This window comes from Rhyacophila brunnea, unplaced genomic scaffold (genome assembly GCF_057557595.1).
Source record: "Rhyacophila brunnea isolate RB1 unplaced genomic scaffold, BYU_Rbru_1.0 scaffold_3, whole genome shotgun sequence".
Classification (NCBI taxonomy): Eukaryota; Metazoa; Arthropoda; class Insecta; order Trichoptera; family Rhyacophilidae; genus Rhyacophila; species Rhyacophila brunnea.
In genome coordinates, this window is record NW_028232965.1 from 32,424,623 (window position 1) to 32,439,468 (window position 14,846).

A 14,846-nucleotide genomic window follows, 5' to 3' on the forward strand; every position below is an offset into this window, starting at 1 on the left:
CACGCTAACCAAACAAACAAAGCCCAAATGGGATATGCTAATTTAATTCACTATAACGTCAAGTAGGAATATTATACGTATTGATATTGCTCAAGTATATATTGATAGGTATTGTAAATTAGATATTTATTAACCAACTTCACACTAACATGTTTCACAGTGCGATCGGACCGAGGGAAGTAGCGCAACCATGTCATTGTCTTTGATACAATGTCAGAGCGTGAAGGGATGCAGATATAAGTTTATTGAGTTAACTTCATCTAATTATTATGACCAGTAGGAATCTAACTTGTACTAATCATTTATTGGGTATTTTAGAATTCGATTTCAGTTGAGGTCACAATATATTTATGTGATTTCCTCGAACCCTGGGTGTTTGTTTCTTTTCGACTACTGCACTAATATTACACTAAAATACTTTCATTCGGCCCCATAGCCGGTTGTATTGTTTAAAAATAATGAAAGAAGAACACCAGTGATGAAGATTCCATATCGGACAGAACTTACTATTATTAAAAAGTAAAAAATAACAATAAACACGTAGATATTGAACAATGTGTTATCATATACGTTCAATAGTAACATGCAGCAATTTGTTCTACCGGAATAAACTCAATAAACTGAATGTGACTAAATTATTTTATATTTTACTACAAATGATAGTCTTTAATACAAATATTTATTCAATATAACTTATTTTATTCAAGGAATAATAAAGAAGATTTAAGAATGAAGCATTTTTCAATGAGCAAACATACTTTTCAATATTTCAGAAACATACAATTTAGCAGAAATATTCGTACTGAGAGTTAAATCTGCATCCAATTAAATGCTTTACTACTCGTATTTTAGCAAATTATTGTAATTACAAAATAATGCCTCAGACGCAGAGTTTTTAGGAAACGGCGTGACTCTCATTATTTGGTTAAGGTGATTCATCAGTGAAACGCCAAATAATTTTCTACCATAGGCGCGACGAAATTTTGCACTCGCTCCCATTCTGAGAGAGCATGTAGAGCTGGAAGGACGTCATTTTGCTTCGTGATTGCGACGGCCGTAATAATTCCTAAATCGTGTAAAGATGACTTAAAACGTTACCCATTCACTTTAAAAAGAAAACATGTCAATGAATATATTATTATTGTCACTGATAAAACAATAAACAGAACATTAAATGGACACATGTTGGATTTATAAGACAAATAATATTTGGTTTGACATGCCTCATTTGCACCCGCGACCCGCAAACCGCGCATCGCCTAGCGACGATCTTTTTAGACCGTGTCTCAACTAATGCATGGCCTTAAGCCTGGATGGGATAGCTTCAGGTCCAAGTTTCGCTCGGTTGAAATATTTTTACAAATATTTTTATCAAGACATATTGAGATTTTAACGCTATTAATAAATGGAAACATCAGGATGTTTAAGGTATTGTTAAGTGAGACGTGTTATCACCAAAGAAAAGAGCTAAAGTAATTTCGAACAATGCAGGCATATTAAATCTAAAAATGGCTAAAATTTTATTTATAAATGGAATATTACATAAAATAACTTAAACAAACACCAATTGCAATAATTTGCTGGTGTGAACGAACGCCAAAATAACGTAATAAAATTATGATGAAATAACAATGTTGCGGAAGCGCCGCGGGAACGGTGTTCGATCGAATCTAAACAAAGCGTTCCAAATAAAATCATCAAGCTTATCGCGTAAGCTCGAAACCCCTTCCGGAAATGCGCATTGTGCGGCTAATGGATCGCGTGCGGGCTAATCCGGAATTCCGGCAGCGCCGCGGGGGCTCGCAATCCGACGCCGCGTCACGTCAGCGCTCAGCGGATCGCCGAAGACGCGAGCAACAAGTAAGCGGCGCCGCGGCGTCTTGCTCGCATGCACGACTTCAAACCGATCGACTTGTTGAGTTTTTACCCCGCATGAATATTGAAAGAAGTCAATGACAAATGTGAACTCAGCGTATATGAGAAATTTTTATAGGCCCAAGCGGTGCGGATGGGTTTTTTCGGTTAACCACTGGTATAAACGCAAACAATAATAGATTATCTTTACTTTTATCTTCACTTCATTGGATTAAATTATTGTTACACCTTGCAGCTTCCTAGTTAAAATATTTTCATTGAAATATAATAGGTATTGGAGTTAAGTATTAATTATATTTTTTTCGACCATGTCCGATCCTAATAAGATCATATGGGCCTTCACAGAGTGGAGGTTTTGTATTACAGATTTTGTTTTTACGAGAAATGGATGTCAACCGCTTGCTCAACATATTAGGTCCATTCTCAGACGCATACACAAATTGAAAAACAATATGTGTACTTACCAGACCCAGGATTCGAACCTGAGATCCACGACGTTATAAGCCGACGCTTAAGCCCCGCGGTAATCGTGATATACTTGGATACATTCCAATGCTGTTTATATTTCATATTATTTATGGACTGCAGTGTTTTATAGCGATACAAATAAAAACAATTGAATATGTGGATAAAAAAAGTTTCAACTAAAATAAAGTGCTTAGATACGGTCCATCTTCTTATTATTATTTTATCAATAAAATCTTGAAATAATAAAATCCAGGATATACCTACGTCCTATCAGTATTATCAGAATAAAAGGATTTTTGATGTTTTGAAATAGAAGGAAGGTATAGCATACTATTTATATAATTGTTAAAAAATATTATATGATATTGCCATTCGATTATAGGAGTAATGAAATTAAAAGGGAGAATTATCATATTCTTGAATGACAATACTATTTATTTTCTCTATGAATACCATACTTGTTTATTTGTAATTTATTAGAATGGTGGCCAACAATGGTTTAATGAAAATGATAAAAATATTACTATGTCGTATTTTCATTTCGGCTATTGAATAAAATTATTTAAGCCAGTACGATAAGTCGCTTTGGGCCTACAAAATGCGATTGGCGTTTTAATATTATTATTATGAAGAAAATAATACGGAAAAATTGGGACTGTATAAAAGCATTATTGCCAAACAACAAAGGGCGGCTTACCACCTGTCGAGGAGTCGGCCGACGACGGAAGAAACGACAATGAGATGAGACAAAATTGAACTCTTTGTTCGGGGTAATTTAATAATGGAGAGCAACAATACAGTAAATGGCACACGGCAATCTCTAGGGTAAAAATCATTAAATTAAATATTGTATTATATTTAATAAAATTTGTCATATTTCCGAAAGGTAAAGCCAGCTCTTTACATATATTTTAGAATGCTAAATACATGAATAGCTGCATTCGATGTTTTTATATAAACTGAAAAGGCATTCGGATTTGTCGTAAATACAATTTCATCTCATTCAGAATTAAAGACCTTCTCTAACATAACTGTATGTAGACTAAGAAATGACAGGTAATGATTAATATTGGATTATTGTCATAATAAAATACGTTTCCTAACCTCACAATTATTACTAACAATATCTATGATAGTTAATAATATTGTTGTAATGAAAATGTTTACCTAAATGAGTTAAAATTAAATAGAAAACATATACCTAGTATTAGGTATGTTATGTAAACAATACTAAGAATAAACCTTTTATAATACAAAAAATATTACGACAACTTTTACATTACACTGTTATTTTGAATATCATGATTCAAACAAGCGAACCTTATTTGTAACTAAAACAGATAAAAAAAGGGAAATTAAATTTTCTCGCCTAGATTACTTTAACGAATAAAAATCCAAAAAATAAGCTTTTTTGTGCGAAGTTTTGTGCGAATGTTTTTGAAAATGAATGAATATTTTTTTTATATAAAAGTACCTAGTTCATTAAAATAAATTACTTCTAGCTATATTGTTTCATTTTCATTTTGCCACACGGTTGAATCATGGTATTTTCTAAAAATAATTTTCATGATAGAAGTTGTTACATTTGTAAAATAAATGTAAAAGTTCTGAGGTGTATAAACAAACAACCGTAATGAAGGCGACAAGCTTTCAACGAGAAGGCGTCGGCTTGGTAAATCTTCTCTTTGAAATAAGACAAAAAGATTAGCAAGATAACAGACCCAATCCGAAACTGTGACGCTTATCCTCAAAGAATTACCGATAAACTGGTTAAAATACACTCTAAAGCAAAGGAGGTAATCACTGGGAAGATTGACCTAATCAAGTGCAAAAAGCCATAATGCGGATCAAAGCCTATTATACGGAGGCGAGAGGACGTAATGAATTTTCTTTACAATGACAGGCAGTATATTCTTCCTGCATGGAATCCTTTTTCCACCGTCCACGTAGGATGCATTACGGCTTCGACGGGGGCATGGTGGCAGGTAATAGAAACGGGGCGAAGGGATAACAATGCAGCGGGTCGCCAGGTAAATGGGATTTTTCAACGCGTGCATCGCCGGTAGGAAAACGTAAACGGGTTAGTTTGCATTCTAGTGTGCGCCACGTTTCACTTTCAAGCGTTAAATTACGATTTTTTACCCTCGATTACTATTTTTACGGAACGAGGTCAGTTAATAAAAACAGTGCAAGAGAACATATTATTTAAAAGTCAATTTTAAAATGTCATCTCTCAATGTCAAAATTACATGTTAAATCACCACAACATTGTACAGATTTAAGATATTAATGAAACTATCTATAAAATAACAACATTATTTTTTTATTACATTGATATATCATAATATTATATACTAAATAAGTAATACGAGTACACTATAATCATCGGTAAGCCTGATGGTGAAATGAAAAATATGAGGGAAGATTTTTTAAAAGAAACAGCACAACATCTAAAATATTGTAGAAATCAAGTACACTATGTTTTAATAGATGACGTCTAAAAATAACAAAGCAGCCACTACTTACCTATAAGTAAAACTGATGAAAAACTATAACGATGCATGATACTTTTATTTAAATTACTTTTTAATCGACTCTCCATATTTATAAATTTTATAATTAAGCAGATATCCGATTATGAAACTAAACAATGTATTATAATAAGTTTGAAAATGTATTTAATATTAACAACATAATGGAGAACCCTTATAGCAGATAAATTCCAAACTTTCCCCTCCGGCCATACCACCCCGGTGCGTCGAACTATTCACTGCATGGCATTCTGGGTAATTATGATTGATACGACCACGAGATGGAAAGCCCGCCGTCTCTCCACCCCATCGGCGTACAACAAGCTTTCGACCTAAGGAATCCGGCGTAGAAACGTAGAGCCCACGTAGGTCAGGCGGGCTACTAATAAAACTTTCACGATTGGGGTTCGAGTCGACCAAATCTGAGAATTAATCTTCGCCTGTTTGGTGTATTAAATATTAAGAGTTGCCAGAACTCCGCCATGGGAGAAGTGTGAAGGCGACAGGGCAGCAAACACATTAATATGAAATTCATTCTACAAATGCAAAGGTTTACTGGAATTACTAAGGGGTGGCTTAATGTTTCCAATGTGGAAACTGTAATAATGAAATGAATAATTATTTAATAACACATGTATATATCATTATTTCATTGAATTTAAGAAATCTTTGTAAAAGTGAAAAATTATTCACACTATAGTAAACACGCCAAGTGTAGGTAACTGAAGTATTTGAAATAATGAAAATATAATATCAATAACTTCTCACTCCTAAATCTCTCTATCTACTTTTTAAACTTCTTATTTGTAAAAAAGATATTTCTATAAAATTTAAAATGAAATTACTAGTTGTTAAACATGAACTAGTGTAAATTATATGTACGGTAAACTATATATTATAGTATCAATGGTCAATTTAGCAAAACCTACTTATTACTGTATAAAACCAAAGCTAAAACTACAAAATTAAAATAGCGGCTATTGTTCATTAATCTATGTGCTTCAGTTTAAAATTTATCGGTTATTGAGGATTTTTAAGTGCTCATTTATAAGATTGTTTTCATAATAGTCACTCTATGTATATACGAGGTACCTACGTATCTGCAATTGTAAAAAAAAACATCCATCCTAGTATGATTCCTTTGATAGAATATTCTATATTTTACGGAACATCTATGAAGATGTTCCGTACACCGACCACATGCGTTTTTTTTTTCAAAATATTCAGGTATTCATTGACTTCATGATGAATAGTAAATGCTAATATACAAATGGGTTATTTACAACATATTTAATTAATATAGGCTTTAATGGTTGTGGTATACGGGTTTTTGTATAAGACCCATAATAAGTGGTTTATTGAATATAGTAGGTATTTTTTTTGTTCGCTTGTTCGCTGAAACAACTGCCATGGAATATGGAAGGTGCATGTGGGGCTTAACACGGAAAATCTACGAACAACCAATGCATATATTATATAATTATAGATATCAAAGAGGCTGACGAAAGCAGGATATGTTGCTCGGCTAGTGGATAATCACTTAATAAATAGTAAATATAGTCATACATTGTCCCCGTACCCAAGGGGCGTCAAAAGATCACCATCTTTCCCTTCCCACCCACCGATCGTCAAGTTCGGTGGAAGTACCTGATAATTACGAACTAGCAACTGTGGAGAGAGGAACATCTAAAGAAGACCTTCAACTATCAGTGGATCAATCTCAGCTGATGATATATTATATTTCATTTGATAACATTATGTTCGATAATATATAATTTAGCAAATGCAACGTTAATTAACGTTGGTTAAAGAAAAAAATATAATACACGTGCGTCAATCCTATGCATTATAATATATTTAAATATTTTTCTAAGTACCATTTTTGTTCCATTTAGAACGAGCACTCAACTAACAACAAAATAAAAGGTTTCAATGCGCATTCATTTTTGTCTCTGTTATTGAAACAGACGCTAAGAACGGCTACACATTTCAAGATTCCCCGCCGACTGACAAAACTAATGACATTCAAACACACTCATTTATCCTAAAATGTCAAACGGGATCTTCAAAAGCCAGACCTCATTCTTTTATTCACTTGATGTATAAAAGGACGAAGATGCGAGACCGAATTTTCAATGTATACAGACATGTATCTATACAAAAAATTAAATATAAATAAACAAAAATATAAGAAAGCCAACTTGTACGCCGTACGGGATGACGTAAAAGGCGAACTCTTTAAAAGGCTCTTCGGCGGATATCTACGTTCAAGAGGTTCTGAAGCGAGTTTTCAGAATTAGACAGGAGCGTCTCTGCTATCCTCTCTATATGAATAATAATAAAAGCTTTTAGGTAAACTTGACCCATCATAAACACACGACGACAACAAACGACGTCAAACGCTGTCGCATGCCTCGGGCGTCTCACGGTTTAAAAGGATATCGGTGATTTAAGTATGTACTTACATATCGCAAATACACGAAGGTATAGCATTAAAACCGGACAGAATTGAATCGATAAAATGATGTTTAATATTATACTAAAAACAGGCCTGACTCTTAAACTTATTCGTCAGCAAAAATACAAAGTACCAAAGTGTATAATGGAGAAATACACACAGGACATAACACAAAGATTAAAAAAAAATACTAATGCTTGGGCGTGAGAGCAATTTGATTATGCGGTGTAATAATAAAGGTTCAACTCAAATGGAGATGGCCGGATAAATAGCACGAATATGGATAATCGTTCGATAAATCTAGTTATCTATATCTAGACCGAGAGGAGTACAATCAGCTTGGAGATATCTTTATGCTAGTTCGCAGTGATGGTGATAACCAGGAGTAGAGCCAAGCCGCAGAGAAAGCTTTCAGGCGGCCCAATCATATGTGTCACGATTTTCAGTCATGATATATCAACGAAGGAGAAAATAAATAATTACTGTAAATATTAGAGGCAAACTAATGAAATTTTATACTAAAAAAATCGTTGGTACCTATATATGCAAAAATACACAATATCACTTAATTGTGTATGTATATAAATCTGATAATTTAAATCTAACGCTGACGTATAAATATGAAAATATATCATAACATTAATAACATAATTATTAAAGTTATGTCGTGCTGAAAATGTCAATATCGATACATATTATGTGTTGGATAAATTTATGATAAAGATCACTATCGTGGTGGATATTAAAATAATTATTCACCATGCCATTATAATATTTTTATTAGTAAAAAAAATAGTAAATACCAACGAGATTTAGATTGTCTGATAAGATGTATTCGCTTTATATTTAGATAAATAAATATGACGAACGTAAAGTAAAGTTCCATAAAAATTATAATAAAACTAAGTCTATATTAACAGTATTATGGTACCCTATTACCAGTGACGTGTTTGATTTTAACAGATAAAAATATATGATGGCAACAGAAAGATATAAAATTTATGAACGGCATAAAGATATAAATTAGTGGTATTTGTATAGCGAAGCTAGAGTTTATTTGAGGTAAGCGTCCATTCAATTTATGGATATATATCGGCTATCAATACGAAGACTAGTTAATTGAAGCAATAGGGTATGAAAAGTGGTGTGCAATGTTTTTTTTTCAATAATCTTCAAGTGGGTAATAAAATAATACAGGTAAACAATATAAAAAACATATTCAATATAAAAATAATAAAAAGTCAACCGTTAAGGCCATGCATTAGTTGAGGCACGGTCTAAAAAGATCGTTGCTAGGCGATGTGCGGATTGCGGGTCGCGGGTGAAAATGACGCCTGTCAAACGAAATATTATTTCTCATATAAATCCAACATACGTCCATTTTATGTTCTGTTTATTATTCTATTAGTATCAATAATAATATATTCATTGACATGTTTGCTTTTTAAAGTAAATGGGTAAAGTTTTTAGTCATCTTTACACGATTTTAGAATTAATTGGCCCGTCGCCATCACGCAGCAAAGTGACGTGCGTCCGACTCCACGTTTTCTCAATGAATGCGAAGCAAGTACAAATTTTCGTCGCGCGTACAGTTGAACATTATTTGGCGTTTCACTGATGCGTCACCTTAAAAAAGATTTAGAACTCGATGTTGCATATTGATCGTTTCATTGAATAGTATTGCATCTGACATTTGTCAGATGCAATACTATTCATTGAAGCCTCTGAAATACAATGTGCTTTAATTATCATGTTATATTAACACCTAAATAACCACCCATAATTTATTAACAGGTAAGAAAGGTTAGATAAAACAGAAAAAAAAATTAATCAGTATTATTTTAGAGAAAATAACAATAATTATATAATTATCGAATATGGTTAGTATTTTCATTTAGAGGTGACATTAACATAACTGGAATAGATCAGAAATGCAAAAAAACTTACTTTAGGTATAAGACCAAGAAATTAATGAATCTAAGCTACGACAAATTTAATCGACATATATATATGATTACGATCTCCGAAGAAATTAAATTAAAATTATGAAACATGTTTAAATGTAAAATATGTAATAACAAAAAAGTCGTCGTATAAATGCAGGTATCAACTTTATCTTTTATAAAATGGTGTGTGACCTTTGGTCTAGGTACTATTCAATTCTAGAGTTCAAAAATTGCAATATTCTAATGTCAAAATCTTTCGCTCTTCAGCTTCATAATTTTGAAATATTTGTTTAAGTTAAAAAAAAAATAACGTGCATTAACTTGGTATCCGATAAACCTATTTTTTTAAATGCGTTAAAAATTCGCTTCATCGTATTCGAAAGAATTTATCAATCTACATGCTAACTATTATAAGTTATTCATAAGATATGTATTAATAAAAGCCTGTCTCCCAACAAACATACATTTTATATCGTCAGTTATTTTTAACAAAAATAAAATCTTTTTTTAATATTTTTGGATGCATATTGATTATTGACACTGAAAGTTAAAATATATTGAATATGAAATGAATTACAGTTTCTTTTTTAAATATAATTCTAATATTTAAGTATTTACTGTTAATATAAAGTAATAATAATAATTATAACTGGGTTTGAGATTTTAAGGTATTAAAATATTAATACCATCGACTAATGGTACTTACATAGTAACTGATAAGTAACTATCGATGGCAATTTACTTACGTTTTAATTCTTATTCAAGTTTACGAAATAAATATTACAGCAAATTGATAATATTGTACTTATGCGAATAAGAATATTAGATGATTTTAACAAGATATGGGAGGTGTTTAAAATACTGATAACATAATAATATCATAAGTGCCGAATCAAGGGTTTATGCAACTGTTCATTGTGATACCAATAAAAATGTTAGCTAAATTTGCACTAGCAAAAGAATACCACTGGCTTAAAAAGGAAAATATTTTTAACAAAACAAAGTATCTTTCAAATTCCAATAATTATTATATAATTACGTGTTCTTTGATGAATGGGGATACAAAAAAAAGACGTTTGTTGATATTCGCAAACAGATTACAGGAACACCACTAGACAAATAATGTATGTATGCACTTTGTTATGCAAACATTTATGATTTCAATGAACAAATCAACGAAATAAAAAGTATTGAAAATGTAGTGTTAACTGAAAAAAATTTGATGAAAATTGAATAAAAATTATAATAAGGGTTTTACTACCGAGTTCATAATTAATATTTTCCTACTTTGAGAATCTTAGAGTTAGATACTGGACTCATGATAAATATAAAACTGACGCCGAAAGGCGAAACCAAGGTTGCTAGAATTGATTGCTATAGATATAAAACTTTTACTAATTAGAATTAAAATTTAAACACAACTGATTTTTGATGGTGAATACATGATTTAAATCATGTGTTAATCGCATTGTACCTACCGATTTTAATTTAAAAAAAATGTAATTACTTACTTTGTGGTGTTACTTGAATTTTTTGGAGTCATGTGAAAATTAAGAGAGGTAAAAGTTATTTAAAACGACTTGTAGAGAATTTCATTTATGTACTTCTAAAAGTGGGTTTTATCACCAATGAATATTTATTAGGTAGGTAAGCATGAATAAAATAAAGTTCCACCTAAGTGTCGCAAAAAGAAAGGTAGATATATATATATCTGAATTATTTTGCCGGGCCGGAGTCTTGGCCTCTTGTTTAAAACAGTTTAGATGAAGCGCGTGCTGTCGCGGCGTAGCGAACCGTAGACGCCGATCTCTACGCCGCTACGAGATACGACCATAAATCGGAATGAATAAGTAAGGAGGATGGTTTATTACGGCGGTAAAACATCGCATCGTACAAAGTCTACACGCCGAAAACGACAGAGAGATAGTTTCCTCGCACTTGACTCGGCAAAACAATGTTACGTGGAATTGTGATTCTCGATTTCTTGCGCTGGCTTTACGTCGACTTTCAAGATTGTAACGCCATAACAACGCGAGCGTAATCGAGTTATTATATTATTTCACCGAACGTAGACTTACGGCGGCATACGTAGTAAAAGTTTATCGGAAAGAATGAATCAAACGGAGAGCATTTGGGAAAACATTTACGAATAAAGTAAGAAGACAGTACCCAATATTATGTTATGCAGTAAATAATGACACTTTATTAATTTTATTTATCAAAACCGGTTTTTTAAATAAGATCATTGGCATTCCTGTATATTTTGATAACATAAATTGAATCTATATTATATTAAACACACCTAAATTTGACTAATATAAAATGAATGTTCTATTTAAATTTCAATTGTAAAGAAAGTTTGCCGAATTTATTTCACCATATAAAATCATTTTAAAATTAAAGTAAATTAAATTAAATAAAATTAACTGCACGCATTTACAAAAAAAAATATTATAACCAAGAAGACCTGATATAACAAAATATGTCTTTATTTTGTGGCACTCGTGTTGCAGTGCGTAAGGCGTTGGTCTTTCATTCGGGAGTCCCGAATTTGATCCCAGTGAGGTCACGATTAGGGATTCCAATCCCGGGATCCCGAGCTATTTTCGATACCTATGAATCCCGGGATTGATAAACATAATCCCGGGATTTCGGGATTGATTTTTTTTATCAATTTTTATGGAACATAAAATAAAAGCGAAAATATAACAGAAAAAATACTTTTAATAAAAAATAACTATGTACATTAAAAATAAACTGAGTTTGAATGAAGTTTGATTTATACCCATGTGTAACTTGCCGATTTATTTTATTTTTTCACATAAATTATTAAAAATGAGAAATATTGGGAAAAAACAATGCTTCGCACTTTTAACAAAGTAATTCTACCATGATATCATACGTTTTATAGCAGTTTCATATTTGGCTGACTAATTAGATTTATGATGCGGAAAGGCCATAAGTAGGTACGCCATGATTATTTGCTTTACTATTTGAAATCTCGCTAATCCATTCATTATGTCTTTACTATCAGAAACAGCAGTCTCGTATTAAATTCACATTATTATTTATATATTATATATATTTAATATTATTTACTCCATTAAACTTGTGTATTTGCAAGATTGAACGTAGATATACAATATTAACAATAAATGTCTTAAATATTATAAATTATACTAGATTTATTTTTGACCAATTTTATCAATGTTATGTGTAAATATAAAATTTTTATATTAACAATGGAAAAAAATGCCAATCCTGGGATCAGAATTTTGGCTCGGGATTGGATTCCCTAGTCACAATATATAATTATTTGTGATTTTCTCAAAGCCTGGGTGTTTGTTGTTTCTTATATTACTAAATATACTACTGTTTCACAACACCAATATCATTGGGTCTCTTGGCCTCTTGTAGTATTATAAATAATAGAAAATATACGATTTCAAACGACGACTTTTAGAATAATACTATATAATTTATATAAAAAATAAAATGCTGATTTTCAGGATGAACACGAACAAGGAGAGTAGTAATGATATATGTACCTACAAACTTTACAGATTACTCTAATAATATCCCAAAGAAAGCTCTCAATTTTCCATTTTTGACCATTACAGAGCAGCACAACAGATATTTAAATTAAACCAGGAATACAATATTATCAATAATAATTCACACTATGAAAAATAAATAATTAATAATCACCTTTTTGGTGGCCGAGTCTTGGTTGTTGTTATCTGGGTGGTGGGGGGCCGCGGGCGCCATAACGGTCACGCCGCTTTGCGACAGGAGCTCGTCAGAACCTCTCTGGAAAGAATAGAAATAAAAAAAATTACTCATTATTTCACGTTAATAAATTCGACCACGAACAACGGTAGAACATCCAGGGTCAATTTCAATTAAAATATCGAAATTACCAATGTAGAAAATGGTGCCAGTTATATGCATTATCCAATTGGTAGGTTACTATTATATTAGTGATTGTGACATTTTTTTTAATTTTCTCTACAAAAATGTTAAAATATTGATCGCACATATACCTACGTATCTTGAAGAGAGTTCGTCATCTCAGTTCTAACTCGTTGTTAAATTGTGTTTTATTATTTTACAGATGGAATCGAATTATATGCAATATTAGTAATCAAATATGTACATGATCCGATTTATACAATTTGACAATATTCACTGAAAACAGTCCAACTCCACATAATTTATAGTTGTGGTAATTTATAGCAATTCATAAAAAAATATTTTCATTTTACCTACAAAGTGCGATGATAGGTTTTCGAATTGAAAAAAATACTGATACAATCAAAAGTATTAAATATAAACGATGAGATTGTCTGGAAAACGATTTAAATAATAAAAATAAGAGTTTGTATTTATATAAAAAAAATAAAATGTGAAAATAAAACTCTAAAGTAAAGTAAAGTTATTGATCCTGTGTGTATTATAGAAAATCCATTCTATATTTTGGTGGAAACAATGCAAGCAATAACACCAGTAACTGCTTGTCAAAAAGTGATAATATGTCGTAGATCCAAAACGGAGGCTTACTCGTATTTATGAAAATAATTTTTTAAAAAAATATGCAAAAATGTTACACCTACACATTTCAAAATATAACGAAATGAAAGTGACGTGTGGTTAAATTTTTATATGAAGAATATTAACCGACATTTTCACAAGTGGGGGACACATAAAATGTTTATGTTTGTGTGCTGACTACTGCACAAAGTGCAATAAAAACCCTGCAGTAAAACTGTTCCTATCAATTTCTACCAAATGACACGTCTGACAAAAATTTTAAATTAAAAAAGTAACTTCACTTATTACTGTTTATGCAGACAAACAATGTTCATATCGACGTCGATAAGCAAAAATAGTTAGGGGATATTTAAACGAAAGTAAGTTACCATTGCGGTTCAATTCTTACAAGCGGCTGTTCAGCTGTTCATCAGCTGTTCTTATAACATCAAAATGTATTTGTTTATTTACATACTATCAAAACCTCCCCATATTAAGTACACATTCCAAACTAAAAAGATAAGTCAATAAATTAGTACCTTTATTTAAGTGCGCGAACCATAATATTATATCACCACCAAATACGTTATTTTAATATAATGTAATAATTCTCACCATTTAAAATAAATACAATACTTATTTTTGTACCGTAAGGTGGTAAACGTAAGGATTTAAAAACAAAATTGAGATGCGTTTTGTGTATACTTTTGCAAACGTCTAGAGGGGATATTTTTAGTTGGTATTTTTCTATGACACCATATATCTCGTTCAAATCACAGCATACGTCGCCTTGTTGAGGTTGAGATGTGTGCATGAAAGAAAATAATAAATACGGCGTCGGGCGGCACCTGGTACGGACACATCCATCTTCCGCCCTAATATCGCGCAGGTAGCTGCGGCGAGAGGCGGCAAGGGGCGCCGCAGGAGATGACGCTCCGTTAATGCGACGCGTCGTTAATGCCAGCGCGGATCATGATATGCGATGACCGCGCAAAACATTGCCAATAATGTAAATTATACTGAATGTAGAAACGTTTG

The 14,846-nt window shown here is 31.8% G+C and overlaps 1 protein-coding gene across 3 annotated transcripts in view; it reads right to left on the reverse strand.

Moving 5' to 3' along the window:
- heph (polypyrimidine tract-binding protein 1 heph) overlaps positions 1-14,846 on the reverse strand; it is a 583,478-nt gene that overhangs the window by 80,033 nt on the left and 488,599 nt on the right. For all 3 annotated transcript variants that reach the window (XM_085952127.1, XM_085952125.1, XM_085952126.1), the window contains one exon: positions 12,987-13,088. In XM_085952127.1, the coding sequence (XP_085808253.1) occupies positions 12,987-13,088 (102 nt within the window). The remainder of the gene's footprint in view (positions 1-12,986; positions 13,089-14,846) is intronic.